This window comes from Triturus cristatus, chromosome 2_1 (assembly GCF_964204655.1).
Source record: "Triturus cristatus chromosome 2_1, aTriCri1.1, whole genome shotgun sequence".
In the NCBI taxonomy this organism is placed as follows: Eukaryota; Metazoa; Chordata; class Amphibia; order Caudata; family Salamandridae; genus Triturus; species Triturus cristatus.
In genome coordinates, this window is record NC_140581.1 from 509,801,299 (window position 1) to 509,825,794 (window position 24,496).

The 24,496-nt window shown below is 44.2% G+C and overlaps 1 protein-coding gene across 3 annotated transcripts in view; it reads left to right on the plus strand.

Moving 5' to 3' along the window:
- Positions 1 to 24,496, plus strand: part of MSH3 (mutS homolog 3) — a 2,607,526-nt gene that overhangs the window by 1,709,377 nt on the left and 873,653 nt on the right. For all 3 annotated transcript variants that reach the window (XM_085632401.1, XM_085632403.1, XM_085632402.1), the window contains exon 17: positions 17,782 to 17,898. In XM_085632401.1, coding sequence (XP_085488527.1) covers positions 17,782 to 17,898 — 117 coding nt within the window. The remainder of the gene's footprint in view (positions 1 to 17,781; positions 17,899 to 24,496) is intronic.

Below are 24,496 nucleotides of genomic sequence, written 5' to 3' on the forward strand. Positions count from 1 at the left end.
GCAGGTCTCTGCGCAGTTCACAATCTGTAGGCGACGTTGCAAGTTCCCAAATGGTGGCATCGAGGAACGGATGCTGCGTGTCCAGCGCCTGCAGGGGAGACACATGGCTACAATCAGCTGTAACATAGCGCGCCTTGCTAAAGAAATGCGTTCCATGACTGCGGCAGTGAGGGACCTGAGCACTGTGGTGACAGAGGGCAATGGGTACCTGAGGGAGGACATACAGGAACTCACCCGTGCCATGAGAGAAGGCCATGACCGCGAGAGGAGGAGGCACCGACAGAACTTGCTCCGGTCCGCAGCCTCTACGAAGGCCATCACCAGGCTGAGCAACAGCACCGCAGTGTTGGCACGCCGTTCGGTGTCACTGCAGGTGGACCTTGGACACTTTTGCGGTGATGTTGCCAAGGCCCTAGGACAGGTCACCGCTGCAGTTGAACACCTGCAGAGCGGTACATTCAGTGCTAGCGCATTGGGAGAGGGAGGACGGCAGTGAGGCTGCCTCAAGTGTGAGCAGTGTTTCGGTTGCAGAGGCCAGCACCAGGCGGCGCAGTTCGCGGTGCTCCATAGGGACAGGCCATGGTGAGGGGGTGGAGACACCTGAGAGGAGGCTTGGCGTTCGTGGCAAGCGCCACTAGACTAACTGACAGTCATGCTTGACCGTGGTGGGGCAACCAGGGTCCTCCCCTATTTGACGCTGCACAGCCGTGACTACAACGGCCATTTGTTGTTACACTTTTGTTGGGGATATATTATTTTATAGCTTGTTTGGTCGCACATACCTCAGTGCTCCTGTGCATTAAACAGTAGCAGCACCAATGAAATTGTCATGTTTCATTCTTACCTGGTTCAGAAATGATGTTGCGTGATGTATATCCGCCTCCTATGGCCCTCAGCTGTGTTAGGGACGTGTGCCTGTCGGTGTTGCGCGGGTGGTTGGTCATCCCGGTGGTCGTCATTCCTGTCCACCTCTATGGGTATCCCCCTTCTGGTCGCAATGTTGTGCAGCATTGCACATACAGCTACAATCCTGCAGCAGGTATCAGGTTTGTATTGCAAGGCACCGCCAGTCTTATGTAGGATTCTAAAGCGACTCTTCAGAATCCCAAAGGTCCTCTCAATGACATTCCTTGTGCTTATGTGGGCCGCGTTGTATCGTTGCTCCTGTGGTGTTGCTGGATTGATGTAGGGGGTGAGTATATATTCCCGCAGGGCGTATGCACTGTCACCTACAAGATAGAAGCAAAGGCTTAGCAACGGTGATGTATATACATGTGTGGTGCTCATGTGTGGAAGTGGTATGTGTACGTACCAAGCAGGAGTCCCTCTCCGAATTCTCCGTTGAGTAGACGCCTGTGGATGCCACTGTGTCTGAATATGTAAGAGTCGTGTGTGCTCCCCGGAAATTGTGCCACTAGGTCCGTGATGATGTGCTTGGCATCGCACACAACCTGCACGTTGATTGAGTGGTAGGACTTGCGGTTACGGAATATGTACTTATTGGCAGAGGGTGGACAGATGGGGACATGCGTACAGTCGATGCATCCAATGACATGGGGGAAATGGGCCACCTGGTAGAATGCCTGTTTTTTGCGGTCCAACTGCTGTGGGGTTGTGGGGAAGCTGATGTGGGTGTGTATCATTGTCAGCATAGCATCAATGAATTTGTGGAAGAAGCGTGAGAGTGCGCTTTGCGATACGCCTCCGGCTACGGCGATTACCCCTGGACGTGCGCAGGGATTGCATTGGTCCGTTGTGTCTGGTGCTGCAGTAGTGGTTCGAGGTCTGCAATGAGGCGCATGATCATGGCACGATTCAGTCGGTACTTGTCGTACACCTCGTCCTCATTCTGTCCTAGCAAGGTGATGCGCACTCTGAATACTCTCTCCTGGACCCTTCTCCTGCGCTGTCCTGCTGCATTGATTCGCATCCTCCTTGCAAGCACGTAGAGGGCTGCCATTTTGTGCTAGCCAACAGGGTCTCCTGGGCCAAATTTAAGGGTTTACTGATTGGTACCATCTGTTGCACATGTAATTTTTTTTTATACATTTTTTTTTCTTTGTTTGTAACTTTACCTCCAGGTTCTGATTCCCCTTAATCTGCTCATGCTAAATAGCGATTTTTGGGATTTTCGGTATTTGCGATTTTTGATGCATTGAGTAGCGATTCGTTATTAGCCATTGGCACTTGCCGGGAGCTAATAGTGATTTCAGTGATATCGAGTTCGTTATTTAGCGATTATTTATTTTTGCGGGTTGGTTATTAGCGATTCCTTATTTTTCCGGGTCATTATTTAGCGAATCTTTATTTTTTACCGATTAGTGTTAATGCATTGGGATTCGGTTTTTGACACTCGCTAACGGCTGATTTTACCGATTCGGTATTTTACCGACTGGATTTTTGCTTGATGCATGTGCCAGTTAGTGTGATATTTTAGACAGTGTGGCAGAAATTGGTGGAAAATATTGACTGTGGGTGACAGTAATGGCAATCAATACAGAACAGACTTATATTAGAGGCAGAGGGAGAAAACAATGGGGAATATGGGGTATAACAGATAACAGATATAGTAGCTTGGGATAACAGATAGAGCTGTGAAAATCGATGAAAGAGAGGAGAAAACACAATTTAGGAAGTTATATTAGACAGAGACAAAGAAGAAAACAGACATATAGAGAAAAGTGTAATGTGGGAGCGGTAGGGAGTTAGAATTGAGAGTGTGAGATTTGAGAGAGGATGAGGATCGGCGACCGAAGAGAAGCAGGGGGAAAAGTGTGAGAGACAGGAGACCGTGAAATATGGAACAATGCGATTTAAAAGAAGAAGAAAGAAACAGGTGTAGGATTCCAAACAGTGTCATTAAATGATACTAAATGATATGTTACATTTTAACAGGGACACACAATGGCAGCTGAAATATGTCTTGGCCATGACTTCAGAAACCCTTAAGATGACAAAGGGCCGAATGACAGAGTCAATGGTAGCAGTAGACAGAGAGGGAGAGCAGTTTAGCTGGAAAAATGGAATAGACAGATCAAATAAAGAGAAAATTCACTTTCCCAGGTGGCCCCTTAGAAGGTGGGGGCCCTGGACCTCCCGCTTTCCTCAAATCCCTGACTCTGGAGCCTGGCTGTAGCAAAGCACAGCCTCCATGCAGCACTCCAATGTAAGGGCACTAGGTTAGTGCCCTTATATTTCTGGTGCTTTGTAGCAGTTTTAAGATCTTCTCAGAGTTTCTTGTCGCTTCAATGGGTGTAATTTCTGATATTTATATGTTTCCCTCATCTTCATTGATTGATTTGGCACACTAGAAAGTGTCACTCCTAGTCGTTGAAATGTCACTCATAATTACACTGAAATTATGAAAATGTCACACATAAGCAATCTGAAACTTTGGCAGCTATGCCCCCAGCAGCCCCAGTTTTCTAGCCTCCAGAGGCCCCATCAGCGCTGTAGCGCATACAGGCAGCACTAAACCCTCTCGCCAGTGTTGGTTGCACCAGTGAGTTGCCTCATAACAGTCCTACCTCATAAATTAAATGGTGCGTGCCGTGTGCGATGGGTGCAGGTAACCTCAGCTTCCAGGCCCAGAAACAAGGGGGTTGAAGGCAACTACCTCGAGGCCAGAGACCATTTGCATATTTACATACCTTTGTAAACTGGTTACCAAGGCTTCGTTTTTTTCTGGTTCCAGTACCCCCTGGGCCCCACTCTGCCTATTCCTTACATTTGTATTTTACATTTACTGCCGTAGTGTGGGAATGCATTTCATGAAAAGGAATATAAAGTAAGGTTGCCCAAAAAAAAATGCCAGCAATGTGTTGTTTAAAGAGCCAGGAAAGACCTAGTCTTGACACTAAATAGGGTTATAAATAAAGTATGTATTGATTTGTAATGTGACTTTTCTTTCTTTGTTCACTTTAATTATCAGTCATGGATCATTCAGGCAGCCCTAGAACACAATTAAAAGTGCTTTCTATTTATATTTCTTGTTCGAAGTATGAACAGATAAGTGCTAAAAATACGGCTTTAGGTGACTGCTTATTTTTGTCCCATCTGGGACATCAAAATAATGAGCTGGCAACCCTAATCATAAGACTGGAAGTTTGTTGCAAGATCAGCACATGATTTATTTCCTCCACCTTCGATCCCTGTTTAACGCCATAATAGCAATAGTTTAACTTATATCTGAAAACCCTACGCCGCCGTCAATAACATGCTCAGTTACTTCAAGTGTCTGAGAATGCACCCTGCATTCAGACAACTCACTCCTCATTCTCCCCCTTCACTTTTACGCTCACCCTGCACTCACAGCCATCACAATGCACTCACTGATCACCATGTACCCCCACCATTCACCTGCACATCCTGCACTCACAGTGATCACTCCGCACTTGCGCTGTTCACCCTACCTGTACCTCACCCTGCAGTCAACGAGCACACTACTCACCCTGCACTCATGTCACACTTCACTCAGCTGTCCCACTCACTGCTCAACCTGCAATCTCACTTAAACAAGCCCATCACTAACCATGCATTCTTTTGTCCCACTCTGCACTTACATCCGCACCCAAATTCATATGGTCACCTCACTCACCCTGCAGTCACTCCTCTAACCCGCCTCTCACACTGTCTGATAACTCTCTGTGCACTCACATGGGTACTCTGCCACCCACACAGCACAGAGGGTTAATATGCCTGCTACAAAAAAACGTGTACCATGCAGTTCACAGAACTGAGTGTGAGTAAAGTATGAGTAGCGCTATAAAAAATGAAATGTTTGTCAGAAAGGTGCTATAGAGAGATGAGGTGCATTGTTGGTGAGTGGTAGTGAGGGAATTCATGGAAAAGAAGGAGGGAGGGCATGCCAAAAAAGACTGTCAGATGCCATCCAGAGATTTTTTGAGGCATGGGCAAAGTGGGCTCCGGCCCAGGGCCCCAGACTGCTCTGTTCTGTAGAGTCTTGCCCTGATGGCATTAAATGATTCTTGAACAGATTGTTTTAAATATAACTTTCCTTCGCTTTTTTTCAATATTGGTGATGTGTGGTTCGAGTAGGTCGGCGTGGAGTTGTTGGCTCAACATCCTGGGATACTGGGGATTGGGGAAAAATCATTAATCTCCCAGTGCCTAACAAAAAAGTATGTTGTTCTTTCCAGTGAGTCCCTGTGTAGTTCGTTCCACCATGGACTTCGCGAACTCACTATTAACACTGTTAGTGAGTTCGCAAAGTTCATGACGAAACGAACTACATACTTTTTTGTTAGCACACTCTTTGAAGTGCTTCAAAAAGTGTTAATGTTTATATAGCAGGAACGCGACCCAAAAGTATTAGCGCGGCTGGCTTTACATGAGCGCGCCAGTCAGTGCTTGACTTTGTGTGTATGAGGACTGGAGGAAGGACACTGACTGATACCGATTGTGTCCTCCGTGTGACTGACTGGCGCGCTCATGTAAAGCCAGCCGAGCTAATACTTTCGGGTTGCGTTCCCGCTATGTAAACATTAACACTTTTTGAATTGCAGAGTGACTACTTCTCTAGATTTTGTCTACATAAAGTGAACAATACGTTAATCATAACATTTCTTGTTGAATGCTGCTAGTTTGTGACCTATTTAGTTGTTTGTTTAGTTGTTTGCCGTTTAAATTAAAAAAAATCTGTAAGGTTCTCAGCATTGTATCTTGAAGTCTGTTATGAAGCTCTGTGGTTATACTGAATAAGCAGTTACCATGTTGTTGTTATATGACATCCCTTTATTAATGTAATAACTGCACTTTCACAATTACTTTATTAACCTTCTTGCTTCTCAAATTTGCTTGAAAATGCACCAATTACCCACTCTTTCAAAATTTTCCCGAACCCCCTTTAATTGTTTGGGCTCGCTCGCAGCGCTCACTCTCCACGGTGCTCTCCCACAGAACGTTTACAGCCCACCACTTTCAAATCTCACCAGCCACCACTGATTGTCAGTCGAGTATATATGGAATTGCAGGTTTGGGTTTGTCTTTCAAAGTTTCATGTTATTGTCCATTAATGTAAATTGAAATTTAGACCCTTCATAGTTATTCTTCAGCCATAGGCAGTTCCTGAGACAATAGGACCGCTCTTTGGCATTGTTCTGATTGCTGTCGTTTCTGAGACAATAGGACCTCTCTTTGGCATTGTTCTGATTGCTGCCGGAGACAACAGGACCGCTCCTTGGCATTGTTCTGATTGCTGCCTCAGTTAAATAATCTGCTTTTGACATTATTGTTACAAATGGCGTAGCTTATATGTTAAGAGGGTTTCCCACTTTCTCATTAGAACTTTGAGAAAGACAATATAGACGCATTTCATTTAAATGTTGGAGGTTTTAAATTAAAATATGCCAGATTTTTGGGCGGTGGGGCAAAGTGGTAGGTGGTGGGCTGGGCCGCCCGGGGTGTGGGGGGGGGCTCAAGTTTCGTTAAGCCACTGCCTGCATCCTGGCCCACTGACAGCATGATGGAGAAGCCCTAATGGCTTTTCCCATCCCTTCTGCCAGGGCAAGCAAAACAGCTCATAATTAATCTCTGGCTCTCTGCAAAAGGGAGACACTACAGGGAATGGGGGCGAATGAAGGAGATGGGGGGCTGACCCAAGCCTGTGGGGTGAGAGGAGTGGATGCTTGGTTGTGATGTCACACAAACTATTTTCACTCTAACGCCACTGTGCATAAGAATGCATTCCATGCTGTTTGTTAATGAGGGATGCTTGTGTTCCCTCCCTTGCACTGCAGGGGCCTACGTTACACCCCTGTAGTAAAACCTCCAGATGTAAAGTTACCGAGCAATACTGAAAAGAACTGAAATTAACCAGGAGATGACCACTACCCAAAACAGGTTGCTGAACACAAGCGTGCGCGAGATACATTGCCCAAACTCGACAAGATATGGGTCCCGTTCCACAACTACATAAACAAGCATTGGCATAGCCAATAGGTCTCGCCTTTGGGACCTTATAATTGTTTAGCCATGCCACAGTTCATGTTGTTGCACCAATGATATTGTGCTGCTTAACTAAATACTTATAAGGTCCCAAAAGCGAGACCTATTGGCTATGCCAATGCTTGTTTCATATGCTATTGTAACATGTTATATGGGATGGGATTGCAGTCTCTGGGTTGCTATGTAAAAGTTAATAAAGTATTGATAAAAAAACAAAAAAAATATCTGCAATAGTCCGAAGTAATGCAGCTCTGTTTTGTACAGCAGTTCTCGTTTCTTGCATCTGTAAAGGTGCATCCAGAGTTCACCCACAAATACAATGGGAACATTGTTTCCGAGCATTGAACCTGCATCTGTCATGTGCTCTGCTTTCCAGAACCTATCTGTGTTGCCTATAAAGATGATTTTATTTTGTTTCTAAAAACACCCTTCAAAGTTAGGTCACTTGGTTCACAACATAACTGGTTGGTTTCTTTATAGACTACTCCTGTTCATCACTTGACTTTCTTGCATGGGCTCCCCAATCCTTCAGTGAAATGTGAACTCACACCGTGGTGAGCTTCATTCCACCGCACGTGCTTGAGACATTCTGCAGGGGGGCAGAGAAAAGTAGATTAAAGACAGCCAACGCCTGGAGGCGAGGCGCTAGAACCCAGTGGGCACTATTTCTGCAGAGTTACCAATGCAATCAGATCGGATGAAATCCGAAGGCTTTTCCACCTGCCTCTGAAAGGCAGGTAAGGAAGGGCACGTCCCGTGTACGGCAAACTCCGAAAGGCCAGAAGAGCTGGGCAGAGTCATTGACATGTTCAGCTCTGAATGACGAGTATCTGTTGAATGTCCAGCTACTGAAGGGCCAGTAAGGATGGGCAGAATCAGTTCTCTGTCGGACTGAAGCTTCTGGGCAGATTTCGAGATTTTTTGACGTGCTTTTGAAGTCCAGAAGGGCCGGGCAAACGTCGACGCCTGACAAGCTTTACAGGGCTGGACAGAGTCAGTCACATTCCAAACTCTGAAAGGCCAGTAAGGTTTGCCCGATTAAGTTGAATGAAGGTTTGAGAGTCCGGAAGAGATGGGTAAAGTCAGGGATATATGATCAAGGCTAGACATTGAAATGTAAAGATTCTGCTGACAGACTGGTGCATCTCGAAGGCCTTTATGAATAAACCGTGTCGGTTACATGTCAGGTAACTAACACCTTACCTGGTCTTTTTACAAGAGATGAGACCGTGGACTGATATCCAGGCCTCTCTGTCAACCCCTTCTTCCATTTCTAAACCTTTAACAGACAGATGGGACAAGTAGCCACCGTTTTTAGGTCGAGGACTACCGGTCTGCCGAAGGCAGAACCGGAAGTCGGGAGATTTAATGACTTGGAGAAGAGGGGCTTGAACCTGCCCCTCTTCTCCCCTGTTCTCCATTGGCTGGCCTCTTCAATGCTGGCCAGCCATTGGAGAAGAGGTCCCGTCACTCCGATCAGGCCCCGTCCTTTTCGGATCGGGGGGCGTGTTTTTTGCAGAAAGTCTCAATATCTCCTCCAGCCAATGGCTGGAGGAGATGACAGCAAAACACGCCCCCGAATCCGAAAATGACGCTGCGTTTCTCCGAGGCATTTCTGCTCTGCCTCGGAGAAAGGCGGTGGTGTGCCTTTTGCTCTGCCTTGTTTGGGCGTCGCGCAGTTAGACTCGGATATGCGAAGGAACGCCGACCTCTTCGTTTTCAGATAAAGCAGTATTTCTCTATGCTTACGTTGTTTCATCTGCCGTTCTCACACTTTCATTTTAGTGGCGTGCAGGCAGCCTGAGTCTCGCGGAGGTATATGGGGATTTCTCAATGTGAAGATTGTTCTTAAGTATCCCCGAGATGCAGCAAGCCATGTTTATCTCTCTACGGTAGCTGCTTGCATTGCATATTTGAGCTTGGGTACTTACTAACCCTGCCCTAGCTTGTATGGTAGCTTTGTTTACTTTAGTGGCTCAACACAGATTAGTTTTATTTTTAGGGATGCATGTTTGCTCTAATCTGGCAGGGCCGATTTGGCTCTTTATCCCACCAAGGTTACAGTCCCAGTTCCCCCAAATTTGAGTTGCATGTAAACGAGAAACCCTCAGTAGTTACTCAGATGCAACCGAAACGGTAAATAAAATTTTGATTTATTAATCTTTTTTTCCCTAACGTAGACACTTTTTCCACCATTCATTGAATGACTTCACGCAAAATCATGCAACCATGTTTCGTATGTTGAAATAAAGGTATACGTTTTTCTTGTGACAGATTAAGTGTAGTTTTAATATCGTTATAAGCCTGCAATAGATGCTCGTTACAGAACGAACTTCAACAAAAGAAGTCAACGTTACAATTAAAGAGAAACCTACATTGAGGTTAAAAACACGATATCGCCATACAGTTGGGAGGGGGTAGGCTTAAAGTTTCTTTGCCCTGGTTAATTTGGCCGGCCTCGCCACCACCCCCACTCGGAGAGATTAATGGAGCAAACAAGCTGGTACGAAGTGAAAAGTAATCAAGGCAACTCTGTATGGGGCAGGGGAGGAGACACACAGTGTAAATAAACAGTCTCACTCTTCTTAAATGCTTCTGGGGTTGGGAAATGTGGCGTAGCACAAGGCTTGTTTACGCCTCCCTCCCCCTCTGCAAGAATATCACCGCATCTCAAAGAAGAAGACGTACAAAACAAATGAAAAAAGAAATCCTGTATATAAAAATAAATAATGCACACTGTTAGTAACGCATCTGCGATGCATAGTAGGAAAAATACGTTTTGTCTCCTTTAAGTCACTGGTGTTTTTTTAACACATTTGCCAGATGCAGTGGTTGACTGCCCCCCTCTTATGACCAATTTCATCAGGAAGGAGGCATGTGTTCCAGCAACAGCCAGATAGCTAGAAACACTTTAAAGCAATCGATTTCATGTTTTTTCTTTAATCTTTCCAAGGAAACAAAACTTCTCCACCGACATACCCCCCCCCCCCCCAAAAAAAATCTGAAACCAATGTATTTACAACGAAAACTCAAATATACAATTGTTTTCAGGAGTCAAGGACCATTGATTCCTTATTACACAGTTTTAACGATGGATTTCTTCCTAACCCAGCCGAGGAAACCGGTAACAAGCATTTACAATGCAATGGTCTCGGCTTTGGTAAAGTTAGAGCTATTGGCATTGCTCATTACATTATTTTTGTTTATGTTTTTGTTTTTAAAACATTTAAAGAAACGGCATTGTCATGAGCAATGCCAATAGCTCTAACTTTAACAAGGCCGAGACCATTGCATTGTAAATGCTTGTTTGGTTCTCCACTTGCCTACCCAGGAAGGATGGCAGAAAGAGCAAGCAATGATTCGGAGGTTAAAGGTCAAGAGGGCACCAGAGGAGTATGTGACCTGCAAGACGCCAACAGATGTATTCACTAGGCACATTAAACCACTGAGTTGCTTTTCCTGCTCCTATCACAGTCCAATACTTTGATAGGTAAACAAGGCAAGATCTTGGGGTGCCTCAGAGTGGAGAACTGCATCTGGCTGTTGGAGTCTGTACCCCCAGAATCTGAGCTCCAAGGAGACACCTGCTGAGCCTAGGCTTGAATAATATTTACCATTATACTGCTTATCATACGAACGGATTCGCCTCTTGGTGCTTACGCAGCCGGTGTCGTCACTGCCAACTCTGTGGCACTCTGTGAAGTTAAGAAGGATGAAAGTCTGAGTGCAGTCTGCCTTGTTGAATTTCAAATCTGTAACTTGTAAGCTACTGACAAAACTATGATTACTCAATCCCTGTGTGGTAGCTGACCCCTTTAGTCATCACCATCTTATCAACAGGCAAGCAGCAAGTCTCAGGACGGAATGTAGAGAGCGCCCTGACAATCACCAGCTCTATGACAAATATAGGGGACTGTGAAATTTGTGTAACTAGCTTTTGCCTAATTACATGGAATCTCAGCAAAATAATGTGCAATTATGTGAAAGGCAAATCCATTCTTTATGCTATATTTTAGCACAAAATACATTCTTACGTTAATTTTTGATGCGACTCATCTTAAGGATTTTGGGGGTCCTGGGCCACACGTATTTTGGGGGCCTCTGTTGGGAACAGGTTTAAATTTATGATTCAATTTCAGCTCTCTCATGCTGTCTCTGGGTAGGTCACTGACGGGCAAACTCGCCAGATTCTAAATGTGTTTACATCTAATATTCAGGGATAGTGATATGTGTTTTCAATATTGTAACACAGCAGCAGTTCACTAATATTACTGCATATACTCTCTGTGACCCTCCTCCCATTTCTCATATGTGAGGTCCTGTTTTGATCTAAAAGAGACTTTTTTGTGTGGATGTTGCATGAAACATAAACACATTTCTCTGCAAAATGTTTGTAATAACCTCTCACGTATGTCCTACAATAAAAATAACTTAAAGGAAAAACAGTATTTAAAACACTGTTTAAGAATTATTAAAGGTTATCAGGGCAAGACTCTCTGCAGCACAGAGCTGGCTCTATCAGGGGACCCCTGAAAGGTTGGGGCCCTGGGCCAGAGCCCACTTTTCCCATGCCTTAATACATCTCAAAGAAAAATGCAAAAAAGTGAAAGCGCTGCAAAAAAACAGCCACTCGCGTTCAGATGTTCCCATGCGTGTTCTGTCATTTATGACCATGAATGGAATGTTCACAGGAAATGTTTATAGGACAAAAATTCTACCGCAGGAGCACAGGAACCCGAAACTTAAGTCTGAGCGGCTGCTGCTGGTCTTTTGTTGCGTTTAACTGTATTTTCTTAGCCCAACATGAATCGTCGTGTACATTTTGGCTGTGAACGTTCATTCTGCACTAACAAAATAGTGCTAAAAGCAGTGTTATGCGCCTTACCTACTTCATCATAATCTTGCATAGTTTTGCTGTAACTATGCGTAATTACGCTACAGCACATTACGCGAGTTACTCTCACCCCCGTTCTGCAGGTGGAAGACTAGCAGTATTATTTGGTTGGTTTTGGGTCTGTGTTGATGCAGTGAGCACATTCTTTCTTGCCTGTTGGCCACACAAGTAGCAGCTCATATCAGCCGTGAAGCATGAAACAACAGCAGCTCCGAACACTTGATAAAAATCAGTACGCACAATCACCTATGGTGGTTCAAATCCACCAAAATCCTCGAGCAGTTTTTTAGGATAATGTTTTTTACTGTCGTTTATAGACAGCACGTATATATGTGAAGTCAACAGTATAATAAACACATCATCCCAAGTGTTATATTATTGTGTGCACATGACAGGAAAAGAGCAGGACGACCCAGCCCTATGTCCCTTTCAGATGAACCAACCAGACTCAAAAATCCTGTGTTACATTTTGTATATAAATCTTACAACTGAACCCGCCAGATTAAAAAATAATAATTCCTAGAGTGACATGTAACCGACCCTGGCCCATTCCTAGTGCCCTACTGGCTGTTCACATGATCCAGCCTGGCTGCAAACCTTCCCTATTGCCCTAGCCTAGAGTGACATGTGACTGACACCGGCCCATCCTTATAGCCTTACTGACTTTCCTGTAAACCAGCATATCTGAAAAACGCTGCTTTTTAGATCGAGCCTGGCAGCGCAAGTGCTGCTCTGCGAGGCATGCTGTACTGGAGTATGTACTTGAAGCCCCGCCCACTCTCCACCCATATTTGTCATTGGCTTGTGTCATTGGCCTTCGTAAATGCTGGCTTCTTATTCATTATTAGGCTTGTTAGTCCCTGCTTAGTACCGCCTTGTCTTTACTTATAAATAGAAAATAACCCAACGGCGAACTTTCCAATCTGCACCTCACGCTAGTTTCGTTTTAGTAAATTGTCCCACGCACAATCACTCCATCACCTGCTGTTGTACGGTGCCCCTGTGTTCTAGATCTTTAGTCCATAAAGCAATAGGAGGTTGTCAGGTGATGAAGTCAAGGCAATCTGCTGCAAATCAGTGCTGTGACCGCGGGAGGAGCACACAATACTTATCATGGTATTTAACAATGGGCATGACGATACCCCGAGGAACTAAACCCACTCTGACGTATGGATCTGAAATCCGAGTAATATTTTTGCTTTTGAATACTGAATTTGTCTATACTACTTTTCAGGCCCTGCCGAAGTTCCCACGGTTGGGAACGAAACGCGTTGGCTGAGCTGTTTTGTTTTAACAAGGAATTGTATTGAAAAATGAAGAAAGAATATGAATAAAGGTCTTCGAAACAATAAGATTGCCATAACTTCATCACCTGACGCACCTCCTATTGCTTTATTGTCTTCATTTATAACCTCCCATGAGGACTGGCCCTTTTACTTCGGTTGTTACACAGTATGTCTTCTTTAGTCTGTAAGCACTATATTCTTTAATGAGTTTCTCTTGCTGCAGGAGAGTCTCTCATGCGCAGTTCTGACCACTGGCTTGTTTAACTCGTAGCAAACGGGGAGCACTTCAGGGACCATGGGAGACAGAAGGGGGCAGCTCAGCGATGCCTTTAGGGAGGTCAAAGGACGGTGCGTGATGTAAATTACGCTAGATCTAGCGTGTTTATTTTCTAAACGAACATCTATGTTAAACATGAATATGCGTTAGGTTTGCTAATGTGTTCCTCTGTGAAATGGATCCAAAAAAGAAAGAAAGTCTTTCGCTGCACATGTCTCTTTGGACACACTCGCCCGCAACCGCGAACCCGACCGGAAGGTATTGTACCGCTTTACTGAGCAGTTCTCCAGTTCCAAAGTGGCAGCTCGCTGCGCATTGCTCCTCGGCTCAGATTACCTGTAAAGGGTGTGCTTTCACCCCCAGTTTTACATTGCTCTCGCTCATTTGCTTTTCTCCCCATGCCTGCCACATTGCTCTATCGTTTGCTTCCCTATGCTCTCCGTGGCCCTTCCCCCACCGTGCCATCTTTTTTTGCTTCCCCACACCCGCACCTTCAGTTTTTCTTCCCCACACCCTCCCTGTCTGTGTTCCTTCTGCTACCTTCTGTTTGCAACCTCCCCCACACACACACTTTTAAACAAGCATCTGCAATGCAATAGATCTCAAATGTGCAAGAGTTTAAGCTATTGTCATTGTAAATGACAATCCCATTTATTTATGTTTTAAAAACTAAAACATAAATAAAAGGCATTGTCATTTACAGTTCCATAAGCTCAAAATCATGTGAATGTGTGTGAGACCTATTGCATTGCAGATGCTTGTTATTTATTGGCAGCTTTATATAGCCATGCTCATCTTTCTACTGATATATAACATATTTTACATTCTACTCCCACATGCTTTCCCAGCCAGGACCCTTTCTCGTATTTATACGTCATCACCTCTTTGAAAACACATTTGGTGAACCCTGAGAATAAATGTGTTTTAGATATGGATCACTGAGAAAAAAGGAGGTACATTTGGCTTAGTTTATGTGCTGTTGGTGATGGGTGACTGATTCTTTAACCTCGCAGATATCTCTAAATGTCGATGTTAATGAGAACGCATAAAACTGCTGACCTCTAAGCTGTGCCCCAAAGTCAACCATAAAAGATAGTTTATTAGACCATAAATGGACTGCTGGTTGATTTTGAATTACATGCTCGTTATTCATGCCTAGAATCCTTTGCACTTTTCTAGGACACATTTAAATTTGAGTATGAAATAATAGCATCCTATGTTAAGGAGCCAGGCTAGCACATAGATTACGCCAACAATCAGGAACAAAGTTTCGAAAATATTAAATGTTTTGCTTTGCAGGAGAAGCAGTTTATTAATTACACTTCTGAATACCTGCTTGAGTCATTTTTATGTCCCATTAGCACGATGTGTGATTTTAGGCAAATCACCCAGTTTATATTTGCAATGTTATCCATTGCATGGGTTTATTTAAATTGTTTATACATTGGCGCCTTACACACATTCCTCAGTGAATTTTGACATTTTAAATAATAATGGGTATTGATATACATGGGGCATGACCTCCATGGAAGGTGGTCTACCTCGGTGTCACCTTTTCGGGACCAGTACGTTGTCTCAACAAGTCACTGTTCATTAGTTTGGGAGTTTAGTTATCCTCTCAAAGTATGCAAGGATGCATATTTAAACAGAGACTCATCAGTTTGGTCACCCTGTGTTCATCTTTTCATCAAGCACCTATCCTTTTGATTTTCTCTATGGCTTTGCCTGCCAGATCTTAGATTGAGTCGTTCCATGGACCCTGGATCTGATCCCCTCTGGCACATCAAGTAGGGCATAAAAGAATGACACAGCACTTGTGTGACCTGCTTAAAAACCACAAAAGACCCTTACAGGATTGCGAAAGATGGAGAGAGAAGCGAAGGATAACCGAGAAGAAGAAATCCACACACCGTAATGCTTAAAGCGCTGAAGTACTGGTAAAAAGCATACAGACGATCTCAATGACAGACGCGAGTGCTGATTACAACTTTGAAGGCAGAGGGTTGCTTGGTTGCTAAAAATGAAGATCCACGTAGCTCAGAAAGATAACATTAGAAACAAATGAAGCAACAAAAAACATCTCGGAGGAACGTCATAAATCGGCACAATGAGCGAGTGAGCGCACAAGGCCTACTAAACCAGAGGCTTTTGCAAGAAACCACTGCTCCATCACAGCAATCTTTTTTATAGCTCTCTAGCCACACCGAGGATCAAACCAAGTACCACCCATTCTAGCAATTTGTATACGCAGCCCTCCTTAACATTAACACTTTGCCCAAGACAGCAGTTAGTAATTTTGCAGGAAATGGTAGATGCTCCTGACAAAGACATCTGATAGGTCTGACAAATTGGTACCAAAAAGATAACTTGGGCCGAAAGACAGGGCGCCATGTTGGAGACAAAGATTTACTCCTGCCAAATGCATGAGTAAAATACCTTCCATGGTGAGAATAAGGAGACCACCCATTCCCACTCCCACTCCGTCCCCCCAAATTTGGTTCGGAAAAAGGGTTTCATCACGGGGCAAATTTTAACATTCAAAGCAAAGTTTGGAATTGTTTCAAAAGTGTTAAATATTGTGGGAGTGAGAACATGTTCCCCAGTGGGCGAAGAAAAATATTAGCAAATTAACTTTATCTACGCATTTACAGGTACGTAATTGTACACCATGTATGATTAATAATACCTGTATTATTGTTTTCACGCAGTAGTAGTCTTGTAAATCTGCTACAAACGTAGGTGTAAATTTAAATTTATCTGTAAATTGGACACCTACGTTTTATTTATCTGCTATGCAACGTACGTAGTTTTTATGCTTTGGTCCAGTCTTTTAATAGAAAGAATTTAATCAATGCACTTCCACATAATATATAATGATAGTTTTTAAATCTGCAGTATCAGACTACAGGAGGTAGCCCATAAACCCTGTAGAGAATAGGGCGAACATCTGTGACATACAACAATGTCTCTGAGGGTGTTAGGCAAAGGTCAATTTCAAACAGCTCAATTAATTGCTGGGAGCCGAAGGAGAAACCAAGGAGACAAGAAAAGTTTTGACAACATAGAGTAGAGTTTAGTAAATGCATATATTTGTCATATTTAACTTCATTTATTCAAACATATGCAAGGCGCACGTGACACGTGAGGAAGTATGTACAGCGACAGGAAGAGGCGCAACAAAAAAACAAATAATGGTGAGATTTACATAGTTGGGATACCCAGACAATAAATGATAATATATGCAAAAGGAGTCAAGATGGGTATACTTGAGGAAATAGCGCCAACATTTTTGCTTTACAGCGAAAATGTCGGTGCTTTTTCATCAAGGATACCCACCTTGACTCCTTTTGTTTATATTATCATTTATTTTCTGGGTATCCCAACTATGTAAATCTCACCATTATTTTTTTTTGTTGTTGCGCCTATTCCTCTCGCTGTACATACTTCCTCATGTGTCACTTGCGTCGCCACTATTTTTCACGAGCACTAGTGCACAGTATCCCACAGGTAACATACCATTTAATGTAACCCAGTGCCACCCTTACATATGTTTGAAAATATGAAGTTAAATATGAGAAATATATGCATGTACCAAACTCTACTCTATGTTGCCAAACATTTTCTTGTCTCCGTGGTTTCTCCTTCCGCTCCCAGCAATTAATTGGGCTGTTTGAAATTGACCTTTAACTAACACCCTCAGTTTTAAAATCTGAGCACCAGAGATTCTATATTATCCTTCGAGTGCATGAACAAAATTAAAGAAAAAGGAGTTTTCAAAATAGACTGTACATTTTTTTTATCGTATGGCTGCATTTAGTTACTAAGTTTGTAGTCGTAATGGCAATATTTCGAAAATAGTAGTCAAGTACGCTTCCTGCACATTGTAAGGGAGACATGTATTTCGGGAATGTTTCTCCACATCAATTATTTGAGTAGCAGCAAGGCAACCTACGTCATGATGACAATAGGAAACTATTATTATATTTATATTATATTGTAACATCATTTTTAAACCATGAATGCGAGTTATACTCTTGCACGGGTAGATAGATCTAGCCAGAGAGGAAGACATGTACATACACACATTATACAATGAGTCCCTCAGGCCTTCTGCATCCTGTGTGCACCATGGTAACCAAGTGTTTGAGTTTTAATATAGGATATTGGAATCAAAGGATGAGTTGTGCCATAATGGAATTTTCATTTTCTCTCCAGTGCCTGCCCCTCCTCTTATCCGCTTCATTCATTTCAAGGCCCACAGAATTAAATAAAAAAGACCTCGTCTAATTGTGCAAAGTGATTATATACCCGATTGCTTAGTAACCTTGATTTCTTTTTCTTTTTTTTCATTCTTGCAGCACAAAAGCTGTCAGCCGTTTCCACTCTCCTTTTATTGTTAAAAATTACAGGCATCTGAACCAGCTCAGAGAGCAGCTAGTCCTTGACTGCAATGGTGAATGGCTGCGTTTTCTAAAGTAAGTTTTTAAAACTAATGTTCCGTGAGTACAGTTCTTTACGTAAGGTTGATTTTATGTTTTTGAGTGCTGACTCCATCATACTCAATGCTTTGGAAGACTAAAATGGGGATCTTCTGATGGATACTTACTTTTTACTAGATTCCTCACCTTGGAATATTTCCCAGGTGCCAGAGTGAATCCAGATACTTTTTGTAGGGGGGCTCTTACGCCCCACCTGGTGGCGCCATGCAGCTCAGCGTTGAGTCCATATTGCACCGGAAGTGATAGCGCAGAGCTGTGTATCAGCGGGACTCCAGCTCTCTGACGTCAGTTCCTTTCTTACCGCGCATTCTGACGCAAATATGAAGCTTTGTTTCCTCATTTTCGGGTTTTCTGTTGACATCCAAACTTTCACAGTGTGCTAGGGAACAATGTCCCCACCGAAAACAGGAATCAAGCCGTGATGCGCCTGTTGAAAGCAGATATTGGTCACTGATCTGCACGAGATGTGTCTTTTGCGCCTTCGCTCTGGACATGACTCTTAAGTCATGTGATAAGCAGTGCACGAGTCGGGGGTACACGTGGGTCGATGGCGTCCACCCACTCTTTTCTCAGGGTGGACGCCATCCATCCTGCCAAGAAGTTGGGTCCCACTGAATAATGTGCTTAATTCGTCCCAGTGTGATTTTCTAACACTGGGACACTTTCAACAGCGCCGGCATGTTGTTGTCTGCTTTGGATAAACAACAACGTGCAGGCGGGGACAGGTCATTCTTATGTCAGACTCTTGCTGGGCCCATAGCAAAGGCCCAATTTGAGGGGTCACCAGGCCTCCTTTTGTTCGAGCCTCCTGGCTGGGAGCAATCAGGACCCTTACACCTAGACGCAAAAGCAGCAGAGCGAAAACAAAGGCTCACACTTGGTAGCACTTCACATACACTTTCAAGAAGCAGCTTTTCACTTTGTTCAGGCTCTGTATACGAGATATGCATGCACTGTAAGGTCTCTCCCAGTCTTTACTGAAAATAGATGTAGTTTAGATCGCGTTTGCTACCCCTGAGGACGCGTTGAAATAATTTAAGTGCCACTATGTTTTTAGGTCTCGCCTGACCCAGGGCATGCGCTGGTCTGGCGAGACTTATTGAGAGGGCTCCAAAAAGTGCTACCAGGCCAGCCTAGAGCTACAGTGCATGTGTGCGGGCGCGCGCGCCGCGCTTTACCGTTATTTTTTTCACTTTCGCGGCCGCTTTGCATAGCCAATAGGTCTCGCTTTTGGGACCATATAAGTATTTAGTTATGCAACTGTTGCATGGCTAAACACTTATAAGGTCCCAAAAGCGAGACCTATTGGCTATGCCAAAGCTTGTTTAGTATAGTGCCACTCATCCCAATGCAGGGTGTCAGATTGCTTTACATCACACTTACATATTACATTTACAATAAATCATGTGGATTTGTACGCGCTGCCAAACCTACTGAATCTTGCCAAACAAAGGACTTCCAGGACCAGGGAGCCTCGCAGCAGGAGCCGCGTTTCTTTTGCGCGCCAGCCGCCGCTTAAAGGCCGCTACTGCCTCCCACTCCACGGGACGCGCTGCCAAACCTACCAAATCTTGCCAGACAAAGGACTTCCAGGACCAGGGGGCCTCATGGCAGAAGCTGCATTTCTTTTGCGCGCCAACCGGCCCTTAAAGGCCACCACTGCCTCCCGCTCCGCGGGACACGCACGGGCGTGCCCGGGCAAAGCCCGGGCCAAGGGCAGGCCCGTCCGCGCCCGGAGGAGGCCGGGCTGGGCCCTCCCCCTGAGACCTGCATCAAAGAAGGTACAGTGGACGGCTCCCCTACTTATATATTACTCTAAGATAATTGAGTCACCAGTATCTACCCCTTGTTTGATATACAAGATGAACAAGCGCAAGAGGAAGGGTGTGCAGCCGGGCGGGAGCATTGTTGGGACTCTTGACCAATTTCTGATTAGGGCTACCTCCGTATTGGAACATGAAATAGTGAGGACAGAACAACGCCTATCCTTGGAGCCTTTTGCAAATAAAAGATCTTCATTGGGGGGTTTGGCTTCCTTCTCTACTTTTGGATTGCGGACCTAAAATTGATCAATTGAGTGAAATAGTATCTATAAAAAAAAAGAATGTGCAGTGTCAAAAATGTTGTGCTTTGGAGTTTCCGCAAGGTGAAGTATGTCATCCTCGCTGCTTGGAGTACTCTTACGAAATCCATCTAAGCAGGTCACTGGAACAAATTTGTGACCGGATGCAGTGCCCAGAACACAGACCCCTTATAGGCAAAGCTGTTGGATTTTCTATTCATTGCTTTGTTCTTAGCTCAGCAAGACTTTACAGTGGGCACAGTAAAGGTTATTTGGTGGCCCTTTCTACATTTACCAGACAACCCAATGCTCATATCCCCTGTTATGATGAAATTTGCTAAATCTTTACTAAATCTTGGGAAACCTGTTTTCTTCCAAGACATTTGTGATGCCACACTTGGACCTTTCCTTGGTCTTGACATTCCTCATGTTCGCCCTTCAAGCCTGCTATGTCTTCTGTGCTTGAAAACTACCCTCTTCATTGCGATTGTCAGTTCGTTGTGTGAGCAGTGGCGGTTGCTCTAATAAGCAGTAGAAAGGAAAACTACAATGATAATAACCAGCGTTATTATCATTTAGGTTTTCCGTTTCCTGGTGCAGCCATGCAGCCAGGGCTGGGATGCCAGAGCGGGGGCCAGGAGGAGGAGTGGTGGCTCCACTCTAAAGTGTTTTTTTAGAGAACAAAGGTCCTTAGCTTAAACATAAATGATGTAACTATTTCACACAGACTTCAATAAGATCTATGTACATTCCTCCTGTGTCCAGCCAGACAGCGGAGCATTTATTTTGAAACTTAGAAGTAGTTAGGGACAAGATAAAAGAGCGTGAAAGCAATGAGACAAGGGCACAATCCTGTACCGAGTTTTCAACAAAGGAAATAAAAGGAAAAGTTACAGGCAAAAACTTTAGGAGCAAACAGAGAGGCTTACAACAAAATTAAAGACTCAAGTAAGCTCAAATCAACAGAGACCACAATTCAATTTAACACAGTGGATACATTGTGGTACTGTTATAGAAAGTCGACGTTTCGATCCCTAGCTCCTAATACAGTGGGATCATCTTCAGGACTATAAATAACAAAGTTGCCTGATATGAGTTATACGCCTGTTGGAATGAACAAGGGAAAAGAAGGAGATAAGAAAACAAAACAAAGTCCACCGTTACAATGGAAAGGGAAACTTGTCAGCATTCATAAGAGAAGTGTAAATACAGTTGTGAGGTCCTAGAGTAGGAACGTGAAGTTGTGCCTCATGCACTGACTGTTGTTTGAATGACAGTGAACAAGGCATTGAGTGTAGTGAGTCGACGTGAGCGATTGGCGATGCTTGTTTGATTGACAAGTGAGCAAGACATTGAACGTAGTGAACAGGAGTGAGCAATTGGCTATGGTTGAGGCGCAGAGGGAGGTCATTTGCTGTCCTTGAACGGGTGGAAAATTAACCTTGATGCGATAGTGATAGTGAGGGGGTGGGCGACAAAGTCTTCGTTGGTAGCATGCCGGACGCTTTACAGTAAGCGATTCTATGCTTGTTGGCTGACCTTGATGGAGGCGTTATTGGCGTGCGCTGAGGGTTAGCGTTGGTGCGTATTCTGCAATAGGCCTTCTAGTACCTGGGAAATAGGAAGGGAGGACCGTTGGCACATTGGTGGGTTTTGGGATATCCGACGGGTATAAGGAGACTGAGTATGAATTACCTTGGAGAGAGCCGATGGCGCCGCTCGTCAAACCGTTGGGAGGGTGTGTTGACGGGGCTAAAATAAAGGTCGGACTGGAATTGGACAATCGTGGGAAAAGTAGGTGGCAGCAAGCGTTGGCTGCCAGAACTGTGGGAAAAAGGATTGTCGTTAGGGGAATTACGGGGAACAGTGGGGAGAACGTCTACCGTAGTGCAGGGATGGAAGGCTTACCTCAAGACCGTCTGGTAGTAGCGTCAAGTGGTGTTCGAAAAACTGGCAGATTGCAGGGCAGAGAAATTTCTGCGAGTGGGGAGACGAATGTGCGGCAGCAAACGATGGCTGTCGGTGTTCCGTCAGGGCTGTGGGAGAAGGAGCCTCGTTAAAGGAGGTGATTTGGGTACAGGAATTGACTGCGGTTATCGGGAGAATTGCGGGCTTACCTCGAAGAGTCTCGATGCTCCAGGGTGGGTGAACTTCCAGACTGCGGATGGCCTAGCATGGGGACTGAACTTGTGGACGCTGTCTAATGTGAAGCCACGGGAGGAAGTGGACATGGAGGAAGGACTGAATGACACGCGAATGCGGGGGCCATTTTGGAGTGGGGAAAACCACGGCCTAGTGTGGGGGCCATTGTGGATTGGGTGACTGTGTAACAAACATGCCTGGGCACTTACGGCGAAGAACAAAGTAAAGAAACATGAAGGTAGAATAGACGAGCAAGGTGAACGTGCTCGTTAGTGCAGGAAACACATGATTTGCATATATGATTGGTAAAAACATTTGTTTTGGACAGTTAAATAGATGGAAACATGGCATAAAATTACAACAATGGAATAAATTGATGAAAACTGGAAAAGACAATGAGCATTCAAATAATGGAATATGGAGTACGAAAAATATGAGAATCACTCTTCAGTAAACCGCACGGTGGCGATGGAATTAAAATACATGAAAAGATATATATATATGCGAAGGAAAAACTGTTCTGTGGAACTGTAGGTGCATATATTCACAGTTACATGAGAAGTTGACAGAAGAACTGTAGAGTCTAGTTTTTCAATGAGGTACTTAGAGCAACTTTGTCCAGTCCTCTGTTCTGTTCAAACCATTTTGTATTGAGTCAAAAAGAATAATTGTTTTTAGTTCCTCTTTGTTCAGAAGCTGCGTCATGTTTCCTCCACGTTGGGGCAATTTCAGGACTTTCAAAACTGTCCAACGGATGTCGTCCTCATTGTGATTGGCCTCCGAGAAGTGGTCAACAAGGGGCGCATTCTGGGTCCTACAGCGGATGCGGCTTCTATGTTGGCAGATCCTGGTTTTCACTCTTTGTGTGGTTTGGCCAATATAGATTTTTTGGCATGGGCAATGGATGAGATAAATCACATTTGTTGTGTTACAGTTAGAGAAAGAGTGGCTCTGTACCGTAATATCCTTGAAGGTAAAGCTTTTACCCTCCACAGTGAATTCACACACATTACAACCATTACATTTGAAATGTCTGATAATGGTGGAAAGACCCCAGACAGCATCAAGAGTGGAAACATTCGTAGAAGTAGGTAGAGATGCTCGGATCAGGTGATCCTTAACCCCTTCGACGCGCATGACGGAACGGTTCCGTCATGCACGTCGGTTGCGCTGTGCGCATGACGGAACCGTTCCGTCATGGCCCCGCCCGTGCACGGAACCTTCAGCGTGGCGCGGAAATCCGCGCTGAAGGGGTTAAGATTTTTATTCTTTTTGAATGCAAACAAGGGTTTATCTATGTTTAGACTCCCTACATTCAGAATGGGCCAGTGGTGAAGGATCATCTTCCTTAGTTTGTTGGAAACTGGAGAGAATGTTGTGACACATGCAATTCTTTGTGTTTCTTTTTTGTCTTTAGGAGTAAGCAGGATTTCTCTAGGGCAATACCACGCTCGCTTTGAAGCATTTTTCTCGATTCTTTTTGGATAGCCTCTAGCTTTCAGTTTGGAATAAAGATAGGTTGCCTCTCTAAAATAATCTGCCTTGCAGGAACAGTTTCTCCTGATTCTGAGAAATTGGGAATAGGGCAATGAGTCCCTGAGGGCCCTAGGGTGATTGCTGGTGTAGTTTAGGAGCGTGTTGCGCTCTGTGGGTTTGCGGTACAAGCGTGTAAGCAATTCACCCTCTGAATGAAAGATTGTCAAGTCTAAGAAGGCAATGGAGTTACTGTCAGTTGTGATTGTAAAAGAGAGGCCTGAACAGTTATTGTTCATCCAATGTACAAAGGGGCGTAGAACTTCGGCATCTTGTCTCCAAATAATAAAGATATCATCTATGTATCTACGCCAGAAACCAATGCATGAAAAAAAGGGATTTGTGGGAGAAAGAATGATATTTGTTTTGAGTTGGTCCATAAAGAGCACTGCTAAGTTGGGGGCAAAAATAGCGCCCATCGACGTGCCTTTGATTTGTTGATAGAATGTGTTGTTGAACATGAAATTTTTTTTTGTCAAGCATAGTTCAAGAAGTTGTAAAATGAAGATGCTGGGAACCGCATGTGGACGTGAATCAAGCGTCTTTTGTATAACCAAAAGAGCGGCTGTCTGTGGTATGTTGGTATATAAGGACTCAACATCCATGGTGCAAAGAGTTTCAGGTATGGGATTGTAGGGATGATGTTCGATTAGATTTATCATTGCCATTGAATCTCTCACTTAGCATTGAGTGTTTGGGACAAAGTATTTGATGAAAAAATCGACATATGCGCCGAGTGGTTCTCGGATTGAGCCACATGCCGAGACAATTGGGCGGCCTTGGGGATTAGTTGAGTCTTTGTGAATTTTAGGAAGTGTGTATATTACGGGAATGCGT